At 44.5% G+C, this 20,746-nt stretch overlaps 1 protein-coding gene across 1 annotated transcript in view; it reads left to right on the top strand.

Annotated features, from left to right (window-relative positions):
- The window catches only part of CACNA2D3 (calcium voltage-gated channel auxiliary subunit alpha2delta 3), an 856,401-nt gene that overhangs the window by 167,850 nt on the left and 667,805 nt on the right, over positions 1 to 20,746 (top strand). The window contains exon 3 of the mRNA XM_034997896.1: positions 2,199 to 2,315. Coding sequence (XP_034853787.1) covers positions 2,199 to 2,315 — 117 coding nt within the window. The remainder of the gene's footprint in view (positions 1 to 2,198; positions 2,316 to 20,746) is intronic.

Genomic DNA, 20,746 nt, shown 5'->3' with positions numbered 1-20,746 from the left:
CAGAGGCCCCGATGCCCCGTGTGGGGGCCCCTTTCCTGCCCTTCTCACTTCGGCTCTGTCAGTATCTAGGGCTGGGCTCTGAGAACTGTAGTCAGATGCCCTCAGACTCCAGGGATTTCATTTTGGTCTCAGGGGTCGGAAGGATTCTCTCTTATGTTCATTCCCATAGGGTCATTCCCTCTGTCCTCAAACTCTTCTCTTTTTAAAACACCCAGTATCATTGCCTCAATGGACTTGGAAACTGAACTCGGAAGGGAAGTGCCTTGGGTGACACACACACACACTCTTCTTTTGGGCAAGGAAAAACAGCCTCTTCTCAGTTTACATTTTTTTTAAGTAAAGAAGGAGAAATGGGGAGAAAATACAAATTTTTATTGTAAAAATGACCTTTCCATTAAAAAGCCATTGCATTTTCCACTTCAAAAATGACTCTCAAGGTCTTTAGAGCCAAGATAAGATGTGGAGCCCCTTGTTTTTTCTAAGTAGGAGGCTGGGGTGAGGGGTTAGTAAGTGGTTCAGGTTCTCCTAAAAATAAGGGTAAATATCAAGCCCCCAATAATTTCAGTTCCCCAGCCTTTTATTAGCTACATAAATGTATGGGATTTCTGTTGCCATTGAAAGTATTTCAAACTCCATTTGGGAGGTATTTACTAATAAACAATATTTCTTTCCAATGGGAACAAAATTAAATCTTAATTAAACCAAACTTTTGGGTCTCAGGACCCCTTTACACTCTTACAAAATACGGAGGACCCCTAAGAGCTTCTGCTCATGTGGGTCGCATCTATTGATATTTGCCATATTAGAAATTAAAACTGAGACATTTAAAAGTTAACTAATTCAAGCATAAAAGCACATTACATGTTACCAGAAATAGGTATTTTATGAGAAATAACTGTATTTCCCAAAACAAGCAACAAAAAAAAGAGGAGTGGCACTTTTTTTTTTTTTTTTGAAAATCTTTTTAATGGTGAAAGAGAAGACAGGTGGATCCTCATATCTGCTTCTGTGTTCAGTCTGTTGTGATTTTTTGAAATCTGTGAAGAAAATCTGGCTTCACATAGATATGCTGTTGGGGAAAAGGAGGACCTTTTCAGGGGCTGGTGGGCCCCTGAAAGGGTCTCAGGGAACCCTCAGCGGATCTTGTGTCACTTTGAGAACTGCTGATGAAACAGATAAGTCACTAGGGTGTGATAGGTTTTAAATGAAAAATTGTCTTTGAGAATTTGAGTAAATTATGGGTAAAATCAGTCTTTTATGAACAGATAAACCCATTATGAAATACATAAAGTATTTGTTTTTACGGTTTTTGTATTTACTGTACGTTTTGTTTTCTGTGGGCTCATTGAGGGTACATAGGAGGTCCTCAATGAACATTTAGTGGATTGAATTGAGATACTAAAATCCATAGCAAGGATTCTGTCATTATAAAATGTTTATGAGATGCTCTGCCATATGACTTTCTTCAATTTCCATTTCAGTTTAGGAGTTGGCAAACTTTTTCTATGAATAAAAAGTAAATATTTTAGTCTTTATGGGTCATCTGGTCTCTGTTGTGACTACTAAACTTGATTGAATATATAAACAAATGGGTGTGGTTTTGTCCCAATAAAACTTTATTTATAAAAATAGGTGATGGATTGGATTTGGCCCAAGGATTATAGATTGCCTGCTCCTGCTATAATTATACATTACAGTGATAGCCTTGAAACTATTTTTCCCTAAGTCCCCAGTCATTGGTCATGAAAAAATTAAGTTAGTGATGTTTAGGGGAAAAAAACTACACAAGAGTTAAACTTCTTCATTTTTATTTTATGACACATTTGGAATAGTCCGTTTCTAGTGGCATTGGCTGTGGGATAGCTAATGAATCTGGGGCAGTCCTCCAGAAGAATGCCTGAGTGTGGTCAAGTTGGAAGTGTAGAATGTTGATTTCAAGAACTGAAGAGGATGGATGATAAAGAGTTTGATTGCTTTAGGTTTTTTTTTTTTTTTTCCTTTCCTGGGTGCTAGTTCAGTTTCTAAGAGAGCCAGAGCCAATTTTCACATTTCTCCTTAGATGGTTTAGTAATTTTGAAATACAGTCCAGTATCTCCAAATCCAACAGAGGCAGTCCTATCTATTCCTTGTAAGTAGATGTGCTCCGAAATCATGGGTATGGTGTTTTATGCCTTTCCTGTTGCCCTCCTTCCTTACAGAAATACAAAGAGTATGAGAAAGATGTTGCCATAGAAGAAATTGATGGCCTCCAACTGGTGAAAAAGCTGGCAAAGAACATGGAAGAGATGTTTCACAAAAAGTCTGAAGCCATGCGGGTAAGTGCCTCTGGTTTCTGCTCTGTGTTGCCCGGAGACACAGAGGCACCTTCAGAGGACTGGCATTGATGACTCCAGCTCCCCAAGATCAGAGATGACTCAGCTGTTCTGGTAACATGAACATGATAAGAGCATGAATTTGGCTTAGGTTCAGTGGCTGCCTTGGTCACTTACTGAGCTTTGACCTTCAGTAAACCACCCTGCAAGCCTCAATTTCCTCATCTGTTAATGGGGAAAACACACAGGCCGTGTGAAGATCAAACAAAGTTATGATTTTGAGCTACTTAGTACATAAGCAGTGCTCAGTGAATGGCAGCTTCATACTGCTGCTTTGATTATTAATCAAATAAGTTGAGACTTTTTGGTGGTAACTCTGAAATGTCTTAGAAGAAAAAAAAAATTTTTTTTTGCTACAGAAATACTGCTCTGACAGCCAGCCCTGGGAGCTTCATGGTGATACCTGTGTGTCCTTATATCTCTACCTTGAAGCAAGTGCTATTTTTTTTTTTTTTAAGGAATCATTTGTTTTATTTTTTAGAGAGAGTGAGTGGGAGGGGCAGAGGGAGAGGGAGAGAGAATCTCAAGCAGGCTCCCAGTTGAGCGCCGAGCCCCATGCAGGGTTCAAACCCAAGATCCTGAGATCAGGGCCCCGAGATCATGACCTGAGCCGAAACCAAGAGTCAGGTGCTTAACTGACTGTGCCATTCAGAGGCCCCAAAGCAAGTGATATTCTTTACAGACATGGTAGCCATTCACATCTCAAACCTCAGAACCTGAAATTAAAATGCAACAGCCCCCCCAAAAGCCCACCATAATTACTATTTTCTGTTTATAAAATGAACACCCCTTTGGTGGAACTTTAGGAATATACTGAAAAGTATCAAACAGAAAAAAAAATTATCTGAAAGTCAGACTTGTGTTCTTGTGTTTCCTTCCTTCCAGTTTTTTAAATTTGCATCTCTATGCATGTACTTGTGTGTTTTTCTTTTTCAAATTTGCAGTTGTATTGCCTGTTTGCTTTTGTGTCCAGCTTCTTTTCAGTGCTCTACACCATTATAGTGTGAGCTGCCCTTGGCATCACTCTAGTGCATGATTTTCTTAAATGGCTGCATCACATTCCTGCTATGGGTGTGTCATGGATGATTTGACCGTTTCTCCAAATCTGGATATTTAAGTTGTTTGCAAGTCTTGATATAAATAATGCTGCAGTGAATCTTCTTGTGTATTAATAATAGATCAAATGACTCAGCACCACTATATGTTTGGTATTCCTCTAAGGATTTTATGTGCACTCGCTTGTCCTTAGAATAGCCCCCAGAGGGAGTTATTTTACTATCCCACTTTTACAGAAAAAGGTGAGAGAGGCAGAAGTTAAGTCCCTTCTCTAGGGTCACACGGGGAGTGAGGGACGGGGTCCAGGCATAGGGACCCAAGTCCACATTCTTCATCACTTGCATGCCCTCAGCATGCTGCAGGGAAAATCCTGAATGCAGAAGCCACTTCAGAGATGCTAACTTCATTTTGAGAGCTCTTTCTGCATTCGAGGACATTCCTGTCCAGATAAGGTTGTGCGGGATCCCAGTTCCTCCAGCAGCAGTGGCATGTGAGTGCTCATTTGCCTGAATCCTGGCAAAAAATGAAGATGGTTTATTTTGTTTTCAATACTAGTAACAATGTTGTCAATTTGAGGGAAGGAAATGCTATTTTTGTTTCAACTTGGATTCCTTTGTGAATCACAGAATTTTAGAGCAGATAAGGACATGAATCTCCTTAGGTTCTGCCTCTGCAATTGACAGACAAGGAAGCCCTGGGACCTGGCACTCTGGTGGGGAGGGGAGGGTGGGAAGGAGCAGGGGGGACTTGTGCAGAATAGCAGGATGACACAGAGGTCCAGCCAGCTCCAGAATCTGGACTTGGTGCTCAGAGGCAGGGGGCCCATGTGGCGTCTGAAAGGTTGTTGAGAAGAACTAAGGAACCAATAGACCTCTTTTCCTCACTTACCTCCATGGAGATGCTAGGAGGAGTAGGAGCTTACTAATCTGTGCTTATGCTTAGTGAGTCTCGCTGCACCAGGCCCTGTGCTAAGCACTTTTTATATATCATCTCATTTCATCCTGGCGTCCACCCTGGGAGGGAGATGCTGTTCCTATATCACTGGCTTAGAGATGAACATGCAGGCTTGGGGGGTGGGGGGGAGTCACTGGCCCAGGTCATGTGGGCAGGCTCAGGGGAGTTCCTTTTGCATCCCACACGGTAGGATTGCAGTGCCTATGGGTGAATCTGTGCAAATTGTTTTGCACAGGGACTGGAGAACGGTAAGCTTTCAGTAAATGTTTGCTGTTACATTGCTGGTGAAGGGACCTTTTAGTTTGTAAGTATTTTCATAATGAGAGAGTCTGAAGCTTTAAAAAGCTTCAAGGAGGGCGCCGGGGTGGCTCAGTTGGTTAAGCGACTGCCTTCGGCTCAGGTCATGATCCTGGAGTCCCAGGATCGTGTCCTGCATCGGGCTCCCTGCTCGGCGGGGAGTCTGCTTCTCCCTCTGACCCTCCTCCCTCTCATGCTCTCTGTCTCTCATTCTCTCTCTCTCAAATAAATAAATAAAATCTTAAAAAAAAGAAAATAAAAAGCTTCAAGGATGATGACAGGAGGGAACTTAATTTTGAAATCTTTGGTTTTAAATTCATGATGTTAAAAAAAAAAAAAAGACTGATATGGTTGGTGTGGTTCCTTTGAGAAGGAAAAAAGTGCTTTATTTGGATTAAAATGTAGCCAGACTAAAGGCATCCAGGATTCTCTGAACTGTGTATTTTAAAGTAGATGTAAGAGGCCCTTTGGAAACACAGTTGATGCCATAAAATTTGGGTTAACTGGTCCAGTGATATGTGGTACTCCCTGCTCCCAATCTTTAAACGGGAAGGAGGGCTTGTATGTCAAATTAGGGTTTGGTTTGGAGGCAGTTTTGCTGTTGAGATGGGCCTGGTCCCATTGTGGGCCAGGCAGTACGATGGGCAACTCTCATGAGCCTTGTGGCATTGGGAATGAAAGGAGGTGGCCAAGGAGAGACCCCTCCTGGATGTAGCTTTATGTGGAGGCCAAGGAGCAGTGGGTGTGACTATTTTTCATATGATAATGAGACCTCAACTAGGAAAGGTCTTTTTGGTGATTGGTGAGCTTTAGAAGAGCAGACACCTCAAATGAAAATTTGCCTGTAGTTTTGCAGTGTATTCATTATTTGTGCGCACTAGAATGAACCCCAGTGCAACAGGGGCCCTTCCTGTCCCATCCCATGCCTCCCACTGAGCAGGACCCCCTTTCTCAAACAGCCCAAGAAAAGAACGGAGTTTGGAATTTGCGCCATCATTCTGATGCACCAGAAATCTTGTTTCCCAGCCCCCATCCCAGCGACCTGAGTTAGGTGGGAGGTCCTAGTGCCTTCCTGCCCAGCACTGATCCAGGGCCAAGGGCTCATCGATGATGGATGGGTGGGAGGACTCAGCAACATACAGAAGAAAGAACTGTGACAAACAACATGGATGTTTAAAATTTCTGTGGATGTCTATAAAATATTTATGAGACTGGCAGTTGCAATTTAGAAAGCGACTCTAACTCCTGTGGTCTGTGAAGGTAGGTGAAGTTAGCCCATCACTGCCGGCAAAGGGAGCAGGACTCGTGATCCAGCCCTTCACATGCCTGTCATCTCTTGGCTGTGAAACAATGTTGATCTTTTCTCTGTCTCTTCTGGCTTGATTTCATCATTTTCCGCCATCACTTTTCCCAGTGATTAGTTGAATCAGAGTGATTTTATCATACTCGTCCCCTGTTTGAATTACTCTTCACTATGCAATTATCCTATCACAGAAAGTCCTATTTTCTCCCTGTCAGATGTCTGGAGTAAATGTGAAACCCAAAGTGGCCTGCCCATTACATAACCTCTGTCATCTGGTTGATAATGGACTCTATGTAACTTTTTTTTTTTCAGCCTAGCAAATTATAGATAACCTTAGTTTCCATAATTGCCATTAACATAATGGTGCCATAATTATGGTAGCATGTCTTAACTAATATTTTCTAGCACTTTTTAACACCACTGGTGGTTTAAATAATTTTTTCAAATCCACTCAGAGGGTTGACGTGTAGGTTATTTTAACTTAAAAGCCAGATTGAGTTTGATGCAATGATGCTGCTGTTTGCTTGTATACAGGATAATTGTGCCCAAAGCATTCTCTCCCACCTTCTTTGTTGGAAAATATTCATGCTTACCAAGCCCTCAATTGATGTTGCTGAGCAATTTATCAAGTTTGAAGTCCTCACAAATGGACAAGAAATGGAATCAGTTTGCTTTTTAATTCATTAACATCTCAAGGAAGACAGTCCACATGCTGGACGTGGAGGAAGTGGTACCCATCAGTCCTCTGCCAGCAGTGGACTCCTGGGGGGGGGGCATTCCTAAGTGACACCTGGAAATGCTCAACTGTGTCACTAGTCAGAGCTCATCTGAAGTATTGATGGGAGGCACATTTGACCAGCTCCCCTTCCTCCTGAGCTGCTGATGATTGGAGGGGAGTGAGAAGCCAAAAGATGGCCTTCCGTGCGGTTATACAGACAGGCTGCCCCAGCGTTTCCTTTGTCTTTAAAATCCAAGCCACCACTGGGAGTGGCAGATGCCATTATACAGCTGGAAGGATCATCTGAGGCCCCAGGGAGCTCTGAGCGGGCACAGACAAGCCTGCACTTGGAGGAGAATCTGTAGGGAGTCATTCTGCGTTAACTGTGGACATCTCTGATTCTAGGCATATACTTTTAGGACAGATTCCAACGCAGCCGGGGGATGGCATGATCCCGTGATTTTGGAACCGTCCGTATGATCGAGAAGAGCAGCACAACCAGAAAAAAGTAGATAAACCAGGACATAACAAACAGAAGGACTTTGGAGAATTTTTAAGTATATCCTAGTATTCTCTACAGTGGCTTTCTAAGGGTGAGTTCTCCAGAATGGTGATTGCCTTTCATCCTGTGGAGGAGGTCTGGGGCAGGCACTGCCTTCTTCACACTGATCTTGGCCAGAATCGTAGCCTCCTTCTGGCTTCAGAGTTGTTCCTGCTTTGGGGGCCACGAGTCCATTCACAGGACATTCACTGATGCACTGGACAGAGTTCGGGCCTCCACAAACTTAAACACGTTTCACGCACAGAGAGAGGATTGTAGGATGCTATCTATTTGGGTAGCCTATCGGGCAAAACAGTAAGTATTTCATTTGCCGTTTGAATTCATCTTCTCCCCAAAACAACTAAATAGAAATGTCTAAAAGAACAAATTTTCTTGGGGACTATGAAAAGACACAAACCACAAGTTGGCCCTGAACTTTCTAAGCAAAGAGTCTGTTGTTTTCCAACCTTGGATAAAGGTATCGCGTACATTTTGATCGTGCTCTGATGCTCAGTCCTATAAATAATCTGGTTTTACTGAGTTTCTGATTTACATTGATGAAATGTTAAATCAGGTACTTGAAAAAAGAGTGTTTTGCTTAAAAGTAAACATCCTTGCTTCTTGGGAAAAGCTGAAAGAGACTAGATTATATATTAAGTTCCTCTCCTCTCCTATAGCTACCTGCTGTTCGCTGCAGAACCGATTCCCATTTATAGCTGTACTGTGGGAAGTAATTGCTGTTGTACAGTAATTCAATTTCGGCACATTCACACATCGGTTCACCAATAGGGGTTTATCTGGACAAACCTGGGACTTGAAAGCTTTTTATCGAGAAATTCCACATGCAGCAAGACGTTTTTCCTGGGTAACGAATATCAGTATTTGCATTTAATAAACATTTACCTTCTCAGAAAAATGGATTTCTTCCCCCTGCAGAAGAGATTACGCCAATCTTCTAGAAAAGCTAGAGGGTACTATTAAAGCAACTTTCTCTGGCTGTTTTTTGACTGGTGTGTGTCTACATAGGTATGATTATAAAACACATCTATGTCTTTATATAAATACATACACTGAAGCATGAAGAGCAGGAAGCACTCAAGGAAAGCATGATCTGTACCAAATGTATATGTGATATAAGGGATTAAGAGCGACAGAGATTCTATGAATACTTCTGGCTTAAAAACTCATCTGTATCCGCAGACGTTGTGAAAATTGTCAGTGAGGAATATTTTCAAAAGGATACCCATTAAGTTAGAAATGAAATCAATCATTTTGTTGGTAAGTTTCTAAATTAAGCGAAGGTTCTTAAGAAGAGAACTGGTTCTTCCTGTATACAAGAACTCTTAGATCATAAGGACTCTTTAGATACTCAGTCCAGAATGAGCTGTAGAAGTATCGGGAGCCAGATATACCTATAATTGCTAGGAGGGCTTTTAGTTCTCGGTCAGTAGAGGTGACTGGACACATCCAGAAGACTTTTCTGCCTTTGTTCATTTCTCATCTCACTCAGAGTTTCAAAACGTGTTCCTGAAAGAGAAGTCCATTTGTTTCAGACAAAAAAGTAGTGTTTTAAGTCACAAATGAAAAGACTTTTTTATTATGTTGCTGTATCTTGTGTCCTCTTTGCTTTTTTGCCCCTCCCTCCCTCCTTCCCTCCCTTCCTTCCTCCCTCCCTTCCTTCCCTCCTTCCTTCCCTCCTTCCTTCCTTCCCTCCCCTCTCCCTCCCTCTCTCCTTCTCTCCTTCCCTTCCTCCCCTCCTCTCCTCTCCTCTCCTCTCCCTCCCTTCCTTTTTCCTGCAAACTGGGTTGCAAAACCCCATACATAATGTGTAAGAAAATTTACAGCAGAAACCTCAAGCCAGAAGAAACTTAAAAAATAACACCGATCTGTATTCCCCAGTTTTGATGAGGTCAGGGAACCATTCTTGGTTAATGGATGAGGTCAAAACCGCAAGGAACCACATGGTCTTCTTGGGTTTTACTCCAAAAGGGGTTGGGTTTCCTCTAACATACTTCAGATTGTATCCACCTGTGCCTCATCCCAGAGAGGCCCACAAGGCGGTTCTCTTACCCTACACTGAGAGTGAGCATCTTGCTTGCCTCCTGGGGGAATAAGCTTCCTGCTAAGAGAAGGAGAGCTGCTTTACTTTTGTAGGTGACGTTTTATCTCCTGTCTCCTCAAGCTCTGCATGTACCATCAGCCTCCTGCTGGAAGTTGGGTTAGTTTAGTGAACTGTATCCTGGCTTTCCTGCTTATTCTGGGGCTGTTGGCCCTTAGAACGAGTTCTTCTTTGTGGGTAGAACCACTGTACCAACGCTTCCCAATTTCATGGTTATTTGTCCCATTCCTAAATGTTTGGTTAAAAACTCTCTATTTTTGAAGCTCTGTAGACTTAGTTTTGGGTTTTCTATGTAACTCACTTCACCCATATTTGCTTTGTTTTTGTTTTGTTTTCCCTGATTATACATATTCATTGTTTTTTTGAAACCTTAAGTCCCATAACAATTGTTTATTATAAAGGTGAACACTGATCCATATTCATTGCAAAAGAAAAAAGAGTGTGCAGAAAATGATAAAGGAGAAAGTAAAGATCACAGCATCAAGAGGTATTAAAAGGCACTTGACAATTTTAAGTGCCGTTTCTTTTTAAACATCTTAATTTCATTTTTCCAGATGTCTTTTCTACTTGTGCATATGTGTGTATACATACATATATATATATAAATTTCTAAAACAGATTATTCTTTCTTGTAACCAGCTTTTTCACAAAATTAATTTTACATGTTGTAGACATAATTCTACATCAATGAATATATATATTTCTGTTATTTTTCATGACTATATAATATCCTGCTTTCTGGATGTTCCAATCAAGAAATTCTCTTTTGATGAACACTGATATTATTTACAGTGTTTCACTATGATCAGCAATGATATGAAAAACTCTTGCAGAGAAATTTGGCCTTCTTTTGATGAATTTATTAGGACGTATTCCTAGGAATAAAAGGAAGGCTTTTGTTATCCCTTGCCAGCTCGTCTTCTGAGCAGCATCCACCTGTGAGGCTGGAGAGTCTCTTTCTCCACTGTCCTCTCTGACATTTGGCTGTTACTTTTGATCTTCATCAGTCTTAAAGGCACATTTTACTTTGTTTTCTTTAGTTGCTTACTGTTCAGCATGGTGGATGTTTTCTGGCTCCCCACCTGCCCTGCACCAAGGTTTGTGGCAAATTATACCAAGTTTCAGAGCATGGGCATATTGTCACAGCACAGAGGTCTAGGTGCTGTTCCCCCAGCACATCTCAAGAGAGGTGTGGGCTCAGGAACTCACTTGGACACACTTGGAGGGTCCTTCCTACCCCTTCCGTCTTCCTTCCTGGACGGTATCGTAAGAACAGCCTGGTTGTTGGGGGAGAGATGTGGGACACTGACAGGCACCAAGCTGCCTGGATTTGGGGTGCCGGTTTGGAAGAGTTTTCTGGGAATACCAATGGCTCAGTACCTGAGGAGTATGGTGTCTGGGTGTTTTAGACCCTCCTACTGCAGGAGAAAGTCAGTAGTCCCAAGAGAAGTTGAATGTGGTATATCCATTCTCACTGAGCAAGGACTCCATTTCAAGCCGGCTCATTGTTGGACACCTAGACTAAGGACCAGGGTCACTTTGGGTCTCTTCTTCTTATGGTGCCATCTTTCTATATGTTGATTGGTCATTTCTTCATCCTTTTTTCTTATAAACTGCCTGTTAATGCCCTTTCCCATTGTCCATACTATAGTGTTTATTTATTTTTTTTTGTCCAAGCTTGTCCCCACTCTAGCCCCAGTACCTATCACAGTGTCTGAGTGTACAGTTAAGTGCTCATTAAGCATTTGTTGATTGACGCACAGATCTTCATCTTAGAGTCAGGATAATTTAAAGTCAGAGTGATAATAGGTTACACCTCTTCCTTTTGACCAGAAAACTCCTGAATGAAGGGGAGAGAAAAGTGTTAGAGCTTAACTGCAGAGAAACCACAGGGCTCGTGAGCCTTCCAGAACCCTTCACCATCTGTTCCAAGTAAATGAGTCCTTTGCATGCCATCCCAAGTGAGACTGCCACCCTCTTAGACTCTATGCCTCAGCCCAGTCCCTCCCTACGTGGCCCTCCTCCAGGAACTAGGTGAATGGGGCCCTTGGAATGGGCAGCTGCTCAGAGTGGAAATAAAAGTTAATAATTTCTATAGAGGGGATCAAAGAACTGCCTCCCTCCCTCCCTCCCTCCTATTCCTCCCTTCTTTCCTCCCTCCCTCCCTTCCTCTCTCCCTCCCTCCCTCCCTCCCTCCCTCCCTTCCTCCTTCCTCCCTTCCTTCCTCCCTCCCTTCCTTCCTTCCTTCCTTCCTTCCTTCCTTCCTTCCTTCCTTCCTTCCTTCCTTCCCTCCTTCCTTCTTTCCTATTTTGTCGGAACTGATGAAGGAAAACTTGATTAGGGGACAGGAGGGGGAGGAGGAAGTCTGTGTTCTGAGACTATGACTTAGCAGAATAACCATGAATTTCCCTGGTGTTCTTGGAGCCTGGCTGAGAGATCTTTTTGTCATAATGTACGGGCTGGATGCTAGAGCTAGGGTGTGCACCTCCAGGTTTGGCAGATGTTTTTCTTCATGTGGCAAGTGGTAAACACAGGCAGCTCACTACCCAGCCCCCCCCCCCCAGAAATGGAACACACTGATGTGTGAGCAGGTTCAAGGCGTTCTTCATAAATTTGAACATGATGTCATGAAGGAGAATTTTGGAGTGATGCTGAGACTAACTCTAAGCTCCCCACTTCTGGGCTTGATATTGTCCCAGTTGTAGCATGGCTGGGTCAGGGCACCTGTCTAGAACCCCATCCCACCCTGCCACCTTGGTCTATAACAGCATCCTGCTTCCTTCCTTTATTAACTTTTGAACGTTGTACTTAACTTTTGTTTAGTTCAGTGTTGACTTGAGAATGGCTGTCTCCCCACTAGAACCCCAGTGTCATGAGGGCAGGGACCATGACAGTCATGCTTCCCCTTAACAGCCCTGGGACCCAGGCTGAGCACTTGGCGAGCATCTGTGAATGAATGAACTCGCCACTCTGGTAATGACCCTATTGTGGGGGTAAGCTCCCCATGCCTGGGAAGACCATCTGGTCACCAGGACATGGTGATGGGTAAGGTTTCCTGGGTGTTTCCTGTGTGTTTGTGCCTGCCCTGGCCCCTGTTCCCCCCCAAATGATCCATTTCTCCTCTGTCTCAGAACTTTGGATTTGCTTTCTGTTGTGCAATGATAGAGAAAAAGAAAAAGAAAAATTTATTCCCCATCCAAAGTGAAACATCATTTAAAATAATCTTTCCCATTTTCATTGCCTATTTTTATTCTCCATCTATAAAATCTAGTTTTGAAAGATTTCCTGTCGCTTTGGCCACGACCAAGTGGACCAAACAGCTCGGAGAAGAGAGGCTCGTGGCCATGGAGACCCGTGTGAAATTATAGTGCTGATCCCTGCCTTCAGCCCAAGTAGCAATTACGCCCCATCAGGGCACCCACACGGAAGCTTTGAGCTCGCCTCCCCGCCTTCGCTGACTGCCTCACCTGCTAGAACTAAAGGAGCAAGGTGTCGTCTGCAAGTGGGAGATATGCAGGACACTGTCTGAGCCAGAGTGGATGGGTGGGGGCCGCTCAACACAGCAGTATTACACCAATGTGCTGTTTCCTCTGCTGATTTCTCAAAGACCGGTGTCATTTCTATACCAGACCAGGTAGAAAATAATGCCACTTAATTTATACTCAGGCGAGGCAAAAGAAATCTTAAAAGGTTTGTGGGTGGGAGGAAATTATGGTGAATCACTGAAGTTTCACCATCAATAGATCAAAATGACAGAATAAAGCCATAATAATAATAATAATAATAATAATAATAATGATAAAAAGACCACTGGCTATAATTGTATAAATTACTGGCAACAAATTAAGGGTTTTCAGCAATATTTTGAATGCATAGTTAGCATGTTTCACTGGGGATGTGTTGGTGGCATTGGTTGTCTGTTTCTGGTCTTTGCTCAGTTTCCCATACGGAGGTAAGGAGCAGCTGGCCACACAAACACAGCGAGATTATTTACGTTTTGTAAATTAGGTTATGAGAGAAAAATGAAAAGGTAGTTGGGAATTCATTGGCATTTCATTTACACTGCATTCAGCAGAAGGATGACAGCCCTTCTGAGTAATCAGAGTCTTTGTTGAAAATCAGCTGGGATATCGTTGACGGCACATCTCGAGCTGTACTCGCTGCTTGAACAGACGACATATAATGCTTTTGTACGATCGGGGGGCACATCGGATTTTTTTTTTTCTGGTGTGCTTTTTAATTTATTTTGTGTGTCAGTGGGGGAGGAAAATCACATCCTGGGGAATATACAGTAGCCTTTCTCACTTGCACCCGGTGATTCTGGAGCATCCCATCAGGTTGTTTGATGGGCTTCATCGAGAGGAACTTCTTGGGGCCCCTGGAAGTCTGTGGCGGCCATCAGAAAGTAGACCGTCATCTCGGTCATGTTAGGGAGTTGCTTTACACACCCCAACACCAGCCAGCGAGGAGGCGTCTCCTTCCCTCCAGCAGGTATGTCTGGAAGAACTTCAGGCCAGGCTACAGTACTGGCCCTCAGCGCATTTACTGAAACGTGAGCTGACAGGTACCAGCTACCAAGGGGCAGTGGAAGCAGCCCAAGGCGGGCAGGGCCAGACCCGAGCGGTCAAGGCCTGCAGGCAGCTGTTTGGGCGGCTCGATGGTAGCCTCTGGTAGAGGAGTCTTGCAGAGCCAGGCAGCCTGTCTCCAAGAGGACTTCCCCCAAAGGCTGGGTGGACCGCCTCCCTTGCTGTGCCGGGCATCTGTCATTGCAGTCTTTGTGGTCATCATCTGGGGACAGTGAGGTCCCCACTCGGGAATCAGAGTGGCTTCTGAGGCCAGACACGGTGGAGATGATTTTACTCCAAGGCAGTGTGTTGTGCCTTCTTCACTTGGCAAAAATGAATACGGGGTGGAGTCGGTGGGTGTTCTCCTCAAGCTGTGCACGCACGCACGTGTGTGTGTGTGTGTGCATGTATGCACACGTGCATCTCCACACCTGAGTGCAGGTACTGGTGTCAGGGTGGGAGCTGGGGAGGGGGGGTCTATGGATGAACATTCACCCTCATGGGAAATGCTTCAGTGGAGACAGGTCAGAAAGAAGCCACTCTGTCACAGTTCTAAAGCTGTGGCCCGCAGGCCAGTCCTGGTCAGAGACAGCTTTTACTTGATTCATGCAGGCTTTGAGAAAAAAAGTGAAATCACATATAAAAACATGAAGTGATAGAAAAATGTCCAGATTTAAAGCTTAAGAAATCGAGAGGCGTCCCCTGCTAGGCCCCCATCCCCACATGGCAACAATCTGCAGGAACTGCCCATTTTGTTGATTTCCAAGCTGCTCCCCACCCCCAGTCATGTATGTTGCTGCTCTGGCCCCGAAGAGGGTTGAGTTTGCAGCCTCTAGATTAGTCAGATCAGGGCCACAGCCTCTTTTAGGGAACTTTGCAGAGTGTTTGAGTGTATGCAGTTTGTAAGCTCAAAGGCAGATACTCAGAGGTTTTATAAATGATGCTACAGAAAGTAAGCTGGACTTGTCCTTCTTATGTTCATCACCATCATCACATTATGGAGTGCTTCTGGTCAGCCAAGCCACTATGTTATGTTTTACATATATTGTCTCATGTAAGTGTTGGATCCCTGTGAAGTTAGATTAAATGATTCTTGGCTAGGGTTGGGGAAGATTGTTCACAGCATGCAGGGTAAGAAAGCATTGGAAGGGGGCATGGGATCTCTCTCTCTCTCTCTCTCTCCCTCTGTTTCTCCATGTGTGTGTGTGTGTGTGAGCACACATGTGTGTGCATGTCTCTTTAAGTCTGTGAACCACTGGACGGGACTCTTTCTGAGATTTTCTTCACCTTTAACATTTTAGGATTTCAGCCCTTGTTTTAGGCTTTTACAAACAAGAAGTCCTATTTCTTTTGTTGTGTATTTTCTCCCATCTCAAAGAAGACCCGATCTATGTAAATAACTCCCCATCTGGTCTCATTCACAGAATTAGGAAACAAAAATCAGAGGGTACCCCCCCCTGCTGCCCCTCCCCACAGCACACTTTCCTACTAGAATGATGACTGAGACAATATCTCTCACAGGGAAAAGGGAATGAAAAATGCTCAAAGTGGTTACATTTGAATATGTGGCACTTAACTCTCTGTGCAGGCACCTTATAGAAAAATAATTCATCAAACTTCATTCAAGAAAAAAAGAACATTACATCTTCATCAACAACAACATCAAGAGCTCACCGTGGTAGGAGCAGGACAATAAAGGGGTTATTTTAGCAGAATTAACAGGAAGAAATTAGCCCCATGTATCCTTCCTTTTTATCATGGTGCGGTGCATTTGCATATTCTGAAATTTCACATTTGCATAGTCAATGATTTTAAATTAGAGTCTCACATCGCCTCTCTGATGTTTGTCATGTGTGTAACTCGTCTTAATAACCGAGTTGTTAGCATTTAAAAAAGTTATCTCATCTTTGGCCCAACTCTGAACACACCACACTGAGTTACTCTGCAATTTTTTAACAGCTTTACTAAGATACAATTCCCATATAATTCTATTCACTCATTTAAAGTATACAATTCAGTGTTTTTAGTGTATCCACAGGATTGTAGAACCATCACCCCAGTCACCTGCAGAAGCTTTTCATCAACCCAAAGAGAAAGTCCTGTACCACTGGCAGTCACCCTCCATTTGCCCTTAAACCTCCTTCCTCCACGGAGAATTGGCAAACACTATTCTATTTTCTGTTTCTATAGATTTATGTATTCTGGACATTCCATTTAAATGGAAGCATCCAGTGTGTGGTCTTTTGTGACTGCTTTCACTGAGCATAATGTTTTCAGAGTTTATCCATATTATAACATGTATCAATACTTCATTCTTTGTTATGGGCAAATAACTTTCTACTGTATGGATTACCACATTTTGTGTATCTGTTCATCAGTTGGTGGTCACTTGTGCTCTTTCCACTTTTTGCCTGTATTGACTAATGCCGCTGTGAATATCCATGTTTTTGCATGGACATAGATTTTTATTTTTCTTGGGTATATATAGGAATGGAGTTGCTAGTCATATGGTAACTCTATGATTAACCTTTTGAGGAACTGCCAGACTGCTTTCTGTCATGGCTGTGATGTTTTATGTTCCCATCGACAATGTTTGAGCGTTCTGAGTTGTCCATATTCTTGCCAATCCTTGTTACCTGTCACGCACATTATTGAGTGAGAAGTGGTATCTCGTAGCAGTTTGACTTGCATTTCCGTAATGACTAATAATGTTGAACATTTTTTATGTGCTTATTGGCCATTTGTATATCTTCCTTGGAGAGATGCCTGTTCAGATCCTTTGCCCATTTAAAAACTGTGTTATTTGTCTTTTTATTATTCAGTTGTAAGTGTTCTTTATATGTTCTAGATACTAGTCCCTTATCAGGTATATGAGTTGAAAATATTTTCTCCCATTCCATGTGTTGTCTTTTCAAGATGTCCTTTGTAGCCAAAATTTTTAATTTTGACAACGTCCAACATATCTATTTTTTCCTTTCTGTTGCCTGTATTTTGATGTCATATCTCAGATGTCAGTGCCTAATCCAAGGTCACAGAGATTTGTGCCTATGTTGTTTTCTAAGAATGTTATAGTTTTAGCTCTTACAGGTAGGTCTTTGGCCCATGTTGAGTTAGTTTTTGTATATGGTGTGAGGTGGGGGTCCATTTTCATTCTTTGCATGTGGAAATCACTTGTCTCAGCGCCATCTGTTGAAAAGTACCCTTGCTACTCAGAGTGAGTTCCTTTCAGCTCTGACATGTAACTAACCAAATGTTATCATCAGAAGAGCTGGTCACTCTAGCTGTGATCACGATGACACTGTTGTGCTGACTCTGAAAAGCGTGTATCAAGCATTCTTCATAAGTTACCTGATTTAATGCTTACAAGCCTCTTCTGAGTTGGGTAGGAGTTATTACCAGTTATTAACCCAGGCTGCAGGTGAAGCAGCTGAGGCCCAGTTTCTCATTGTAGGTAGCTGAGATTCCAGCCCAGGAGTCTCCCCCTCAACCCACATGCTATACTGTCTCTCCTCAGGTTTTTATTAAGATCCTATAAACAGTGGCTGTCAGGGGTCAGGGACCCAGCTAAGCACTTAAGGTGAAACGTTTGAGCACTTTTCAGAGTATACAGTTCATCAGAATAGCCCAGGAGTATTGTTAGGATGAAGATTCCATTTTAGTGGGTTGAGAGTCTGCATTTCCAATGAACTCAGAGAAGCAGACACTGCTGCTCAGGGGATCACATTCCAAGCAGAAAGAGATTACTTCACTGTTTTTCAAACTCAGAGGTGAGGAGGCACTTTGGAATCACCTAGAGACTTAAAAAATACAGATGCCCAGCCTCTCCCCCAGGGATTCTAGTTGCCTTGGTCTGGGGTGTGGACTGGGTGTGGGGATTTCCAAAAACTCCTCAGGGTGTTCTAATGTGCAACCAAGTCTGAGCAGCACTGAGTTATCTCATCCCACCATGCAGGGAACCCCACCAGGAGGCATTTCAGTCTGCTTTGAGAGGTGAGGCTGCTAGCTTCTGGAGGCTAGCGGACTGGCTTATGGTCACACAGCTACCGGGCAGGAGAGCTGGGATTCCAGTCCAGGCCTGATTGCAAGGGCAGCTCCCAGCTCTCTCATCGTGCTCGCTGATGGCCTCCCTATTGCAGTCCATTTGTAAAGGAGTGAAGTGGGTGACTTCCCCTGGCCTGAGCCAGCCCTTGGAGAGGGTTGTCTGACCCCCGCTCCATGCTGCTGGGCCCCTTCTCCACCCTCCCCACACGGGGACCTCTGTTCTCTCATAGGGTGCCAGTGGGACTTGCGTGCATTATTCACTTCCTGCTGTTCTGAAGAGACCCGGATGTGGGGTCCTAGTCCCTATAAATCAAGTTCAGTTTCTCTCATGTATCTGGTTCCTTCCTCAAGGAATTGGACAGGGTGAGCAATGCTTTGAACTAATGCCTGTTGGGAGTGGGGTAAAGTGCTCATTTCTTTGAGAATTCCTGCCGTTTTAAGGAGGAGAAAATAAAAGTTGAGAGTAGTGGTGCAGTCTGCTTGTTGGCTCTTCCTGCCCTAAGCTGCCTTCATCCCTATAAGGCTGAGTGGCCGTGAGCGCTCACCACACCGGCCTTGCCTGCTCTCAGCCACACGGGCTTTGACCATCTTATCCACGGCTGTGGACCTTGAACTGTGTTTCCTAAAACGGACAGCCTGGGCCTCAGCATTGGCTGCTGTGGGAACCAGATTACAGCCATGAGGAGGAAGCCGGTACCCTCCCCATGTGGCCTTTAATGGTTCTTGGGGGAGCCAGATGCTGAGTCCAAAGTTAGGGGAGTGGGGCAGTCCTAGAGGCTGGCAGCCCCGGTCGCCCAGGTGGGGCCCACCAGGGGAACTGAGCACTGATGAGGAGCAGAGCCTGGGGCCCAAACATGGCAGGGGATGGCTCTAGGCAGAAGGGGCAGCACACTGAAGCTGGAGAGGGAACAGGGAGTGGGGCAAGTTGACGGAGTTGAAAGGAGGATAGAGCTGGGTGGGGCTGGAGTGGGGAGAGCAAGACAAGGGGCCCTCTGAGATCTGCAAGGTGAGAGCTCTCAGGGCCTCTCAGGGCCTGGTGTAGTCGGGTGAGGTGGTCCATTTATGTGGTCCACTGACCAGGGCAGCGGTTGGGTCCATCGTGCTCCCTGTGTTAACCCCAGCACCTTGCACACTTGGCTCTGTGGGCAGTAGGTGCTCACTGCAGAGTCTGGGTGTCATGCTAAGGATGCAGGAAGCTAAGGGAGGGTTTGCATTTCTCTTTTTCATCGTCTCTCTTTCCTGTTGTCCCTAGGGCAATGCTGCCATGTTCCCCACTTTTCTCTGCACATCTGATTGATATCCACCTGCCCCTCCCCTCAGAAATGTTTTTTTGTCCTCTCAGTAATTGGAAGCAGCTCCTCCAAATCACAGCAGGAGGCTTGGCTGCCCCTCTCCACTAGCTGAGTGCACTTGGAGGGGTGGAGAGAACAAATCTTTGGACAGCCCCAGGAGCCAGAGGCCCCCAGAGAACACTCAGGAGGAGGGGGCTGAAAAGTCCCTGCAGCCTCTGGTGTGCTGGGAGAAACCATCGGGTCTGTTCTCAGTAGAGGCAAAGAGCCCCGCTTTTGAAAAATTTCAGCTACATTTAGCAGATGGATCTGTTCTGGATTGCCCTCTTTTGGTGAGTCTGACCCACTACTCAGGCAGTAAGTGGCTGTGGGCACCTTCTAGGGGCCAGCCCAGGAGGGGTGCTCACCCATTAATTCTCCAAGCTTGTCTCCCAGGGGGGCTCACCTCTTTGAAGGCAGTTTTATGGAGACAGTGTGTAATTACCTTCTTTCATCAGTGGCTTCTGGAAGCATGCCCCCTTTGTCTCCATGACCCTGGCAACTGAAGAAGGCCGGCCTTGGGAATTATCCTCTCTTGTAGAAGTGGGAGCACGGGGTCTTTGCCTACACCATTTGTTTTGCCTGTAGGGTTGTGAGGCACTAGATACTCATTTGGCCCTCGGGAGACTGGTTCCTCTCTTCTTTGGGAGGTAGCATGTCTGCCTGGGCTTTGGAGGCTTGGGGACCTGGGGTTAGCCATCATTTACTGAGTGTGATACCTTTCCCCTCTAAGCCTCAGTTTTCTCATCTGTGAAATGGACATGATAACACACCCGTCCATCAGATTCTGGGCCCAGATCTCTCCCTCCTTGAAATGGAGACACTGATGCAGCTGATCTCAGAACTGATGTGAAGGTCAAATGAGAAACACCAGTGCAGCATTAGCCTGGTGTCTGGGAGGAGGCCAAGCTGCAGATTAAACAAACAAGAAAACTAGATTGATAACCTGAGCTCATTAGTCCCTGTCTTTTAGCTAAGGGTAGGGTGGTTGTCCGGTGTGCGCAGCATTAGGCCAGCCTTTAATGGGGTGATGCACATAGGGGAGCCCAGGGGCCACACAGACAATTTCAATAGTTGTATGTGTATTTTAATCCATATTAGAGAAAATATAACCACCCTTTAAAGCAAAATTACATAAGCTGTGTGAGTTGATTTAAAGCAATGAACTAAGGAAAGGTGAGCTGAGGCCAATTGCAGCATGTTTTGGGGGGCAGTTGGAGACCCCCTGGGGCCCCACGATTAGAGAAGGGGACAGGTCAGATGTGCTGGATGTGGCCATGAGAAGTGATGAACCAGATGTACACAAAACAGCTGAGGTTGATCTTGAGTGAAACAATGTATAAGAGATAGAATCAGGGGCGCCTGGGTGGCTCAGTCGTCAGGCGTCTGCCTTCGGCTCAGGTCACGATCCCAGAGTCCTGGGATCGAGCCCCGCATTGGGCTCCCTGCTCA

This window comes from Mirounga leonina, unplaced genomic scaffold (assembly GCF_011800145.1).
Source record: "Mirounga leonina isolate KUSES-001 unplaced genomic scaffold, KU_Mleo_1.0 Mir_94, whole genome shotgun sequence".
In the NCBI taxonomy this organism is placed as follows: domain Eukaryota; kingdom Metazoa; phylum Chordata; class Mammalia; order Carnivora; family Phocidae; genus Mirounga; species Mirounga leonina.
This window is presented reverse-complemented; position numbering and strand designations above follow the sequence as displayed.